Source organism: Monoraphidium neglectum, assembly GCF_000611645.1.
Source record: "Monoraphidium neglectum strain SAG 48.87 unplaced genomic scaffold scaffold05842, whole genome shotgun sequence".
NCBI lineage: Eukaryota > Viridiplantae > Chlorophyta > Chlorophyceae > Sphaeropleales > Selenastraceae > Monoraphidium > Monoraphidium neglectum.
The window spans coordinates 1-2,751 of NW_014007789.1; the positions used below are offsets into that span (position 1 = coordinate 1).

General features: G+C 61.5%; 1 protein-coding gene across 1 annotated transcript; it reads left to right on the forward strand.

Annotated features, from left to right (window-relative positions):
* Positions 1 to 77: 77 nt before the first annotated feature.
* Positions 78 to 1,759, forward strand: MNEG_15968 (hypothetical protein; the record flags this gene model as incomplete). Its single annotated transcript, XM_014035561.1, has 5 exons — positions 78 to 92; positions 466 to 540; positions 879 to 986; positions 1,459 to 1,541; positions 1,741 to 1,759. 5 exons carry the CDS (start codon positions 78 to 80, stop codon positions 1,757 to 1,759), a joined length of 300 nt encoding a protein of 99 aa, XP_013891015.1.
* Between the last annotated feature and the right edge of the window lie 992 nt (positions 1,760 to 2,751).

The window sequence follows — 2,751 nt, forward strand, 5'->3', positions numbered from 1 at the left end:
GGCGGGGGCTGGGCGGCGAGCGGGTGGCGCAGACGAACGCGCGGCTGGTCAAGTGGAGCGACGGGTCCGAGTCGGTCATGCTGGGCGACCAGGTGGGAGCACTTCCATCCTCCTCTGAGACGTTATTCCGGGCATTTTAATCTTTTATAGTTGTGCTGTCCGATGTCTATCGTAGCGGGTTTGCCATGGTTAGGTGTTGTTGAATTATCCTTGGTTGAGCCAGCTCGCGTTGGGTTTCGCCCCCATCTTCTTGGTACTTCGGTACCCCCATGCCGCGGCGGGCACTGTGCTGAGAAGGGGGGAGCATGGCCCGATCATCTGCCACTCAGCCCACCACCTTCAACAGCGGCAACGGCAGCGGCTGTGGTGGCACCACCACCACTAGCACAGCCGACATCACTCAAATCTTACGCGGTCGCGGCGCGGCCCCTGCCCCTCCCCCCCTGCCGCCCCCCGCCCCCCCAGATGCTTGATGTGGTGAAGACCAGCATGGCGGCAGACAGGACGTACCTCTTCGTGGTGCGGTATGACGTCATCGAGGTGAGACGCACGGCGGTGACGTCACACACATCACATCGCAACGAGGACCATGCCGAACCGGCGCGTCACTTGGCTGCCGACTGTTCACGCAGACCAGGCGTCCATGTTTGAACCCGACCTTGCCCGCACGCATGTGGTCACCCCTTGAGACCACACCCATTACTTGTCCTGCCATGCCCTTCAACGCAACCCCCACATCCAAACCACCACCATGACAACCCTGCAACAAGGCCTGCACGGTCGAAACCCCGCAGCACATAACCCCAATGATTGACTTTTTCACACTTCACATACCACATCTGATCTAGTAACCAACACTCCTGCGATCGAAACCCCAGGGCCAAGCCCAATTCAGGCATAAGATGTCGCTTGTGCCCAGCGTGGGGTCCCAGCTGCATCGGGCGCTGAAGCAGACGGTGCACCAGCAGTACCAAAAAGCAGACAAGGTGGGGCCCGCGGTGGTTGTGCGCACGCGTGTGCTGGCGCTATTACGCCAGCGCTTGAATCAACGCGGGTCGCCGTGCCTGCGTCGTGTACACGTCAGCTCCAAGGGCAGCGCGGTATCCCTCCTTCATACAGCGTATGCGCAGACCCCAGGACTGCACGTGTGCATAGATAGATGGATGCATGCGCGCGGTCGGGGCCCAGGCTTTTACGGGCTGACTCCCCGCCATGACTCCGTTTGTACCGGTGCCCACAGAGCACATACCCCCCCCCCCCACACACACACGCAGACACAATCCTCCGGCCCCTGTTCGCTGCCGTTGACGCACTCTCTCCCCCTCATCACACCTCCTCTTGAACCCCTCAATCCCACCCGCACACCCGATCCTCGTTCACCACCCCAAACATCCTTTTTTAGCCCCGGCGCAGCAATCAAACCCTGCAAAACCCACGTCCCACGCAAAACCCCGTCAGGTGCGCTACCACCGCAGCGCCCAGAACCCTGAGCTGGAGAAGCTAGAGCAGGAGAAGAGGACGCAGGAGGTGGCGCGGCTGAGGTGCGGCCCGGCTTTGATGGGATACGCCTCGCTTTTTGTGAGATGACGACGTGATGTGGTGTCAGTGCATGTGTGTGTGTGTGTTTGTGTGTGTTTCATGTGGAAGGGAGGGTGCGTGTGTGTGTGCGCGCTGTTGTGTGTGTGTGCGTGTGTGTGTGTGTGTGTGTGTGTGTTTGCCGTCCCGCACACACCCCGCCAGGCCAGCCACCATCGGCTAAAAACATGAGCAGCGGCCAGCGACAGATGCACCCTCCCCCTTTCCCCTCACCACCCGTCCGTCCTCCGTGCAAACCCACCCCTTACCCATCTCAAGGGAGGAGCAGCAGCGGGTGATGGCGAAGTACGACAGGCCGCGGCCCGCGGCGGCGGCGCGGCGGGCGGCGCTGACGTCAGCGTTCCTGGAGGAGCAGGAGGACGACGAGATGGAGGAGGCCGAATACCAGGTGGGCGATTTAGGGTTTTCATGCTCTGCTGCTGGATTGTTGAGTGATATATTTAGACTAAATTGGTTGAGGCCCTTTTCATGGTTGCGGCTGCTGCATCAGAGGGCCGCCGGCGAGGATTTTGGGGATTGCGTCACGGCACGGGCTGAGCATGGATCAGGGGACCTGTGATGTGGGGGAAGAAAGCGGTACGTCGGCCGGGGTCAGGCAATGTGACCGGCTGTCTGCAGGTGCGGTCGAACACCCCATAGCAGGGGTATGGCGGTAAAGGGGCCTCACTGCCTTGAGGCCGTCAGTCTCACAACTGATGCCTGCATTTTCATGATCGAGGTTGCGCGGATTGAGGGTTTTAGGTATCAGGTTGCAGAAACCGCGGGTTTGGGGTATCAAGACACGCCATCAGCTGAGCGTGGATTTGGGGAGAAATGCGCGCGTCCCCCCCCCCCTCAAAGCGCATCGCAACACATCACGCACAAGTGGTGTCAAATTATCCAACAACACAACGCCACGTCTGCGGCCGCCCTGCCCCCAGGAGGAGGACGATGAGGAGGAGGAGCTCGGGGGCAGCAGCGACGAGGGCGGGGGGCGCGGCGGCTACGGCGGGCGCGGCGGCAGGGGGCGGCGCGTGATGGGGGAGGAGGAGGAGGTGGGCGGCTGCGAGGGGGGCGGGCTTGGACAGACGGAACACGTGCGTGCGTGTGTGTGTGTGTGTGTGTGTGTGTGGTGTGTGTGTGCGTGTGTGCGTGTGTGCATGCGTGCGTGTGTGT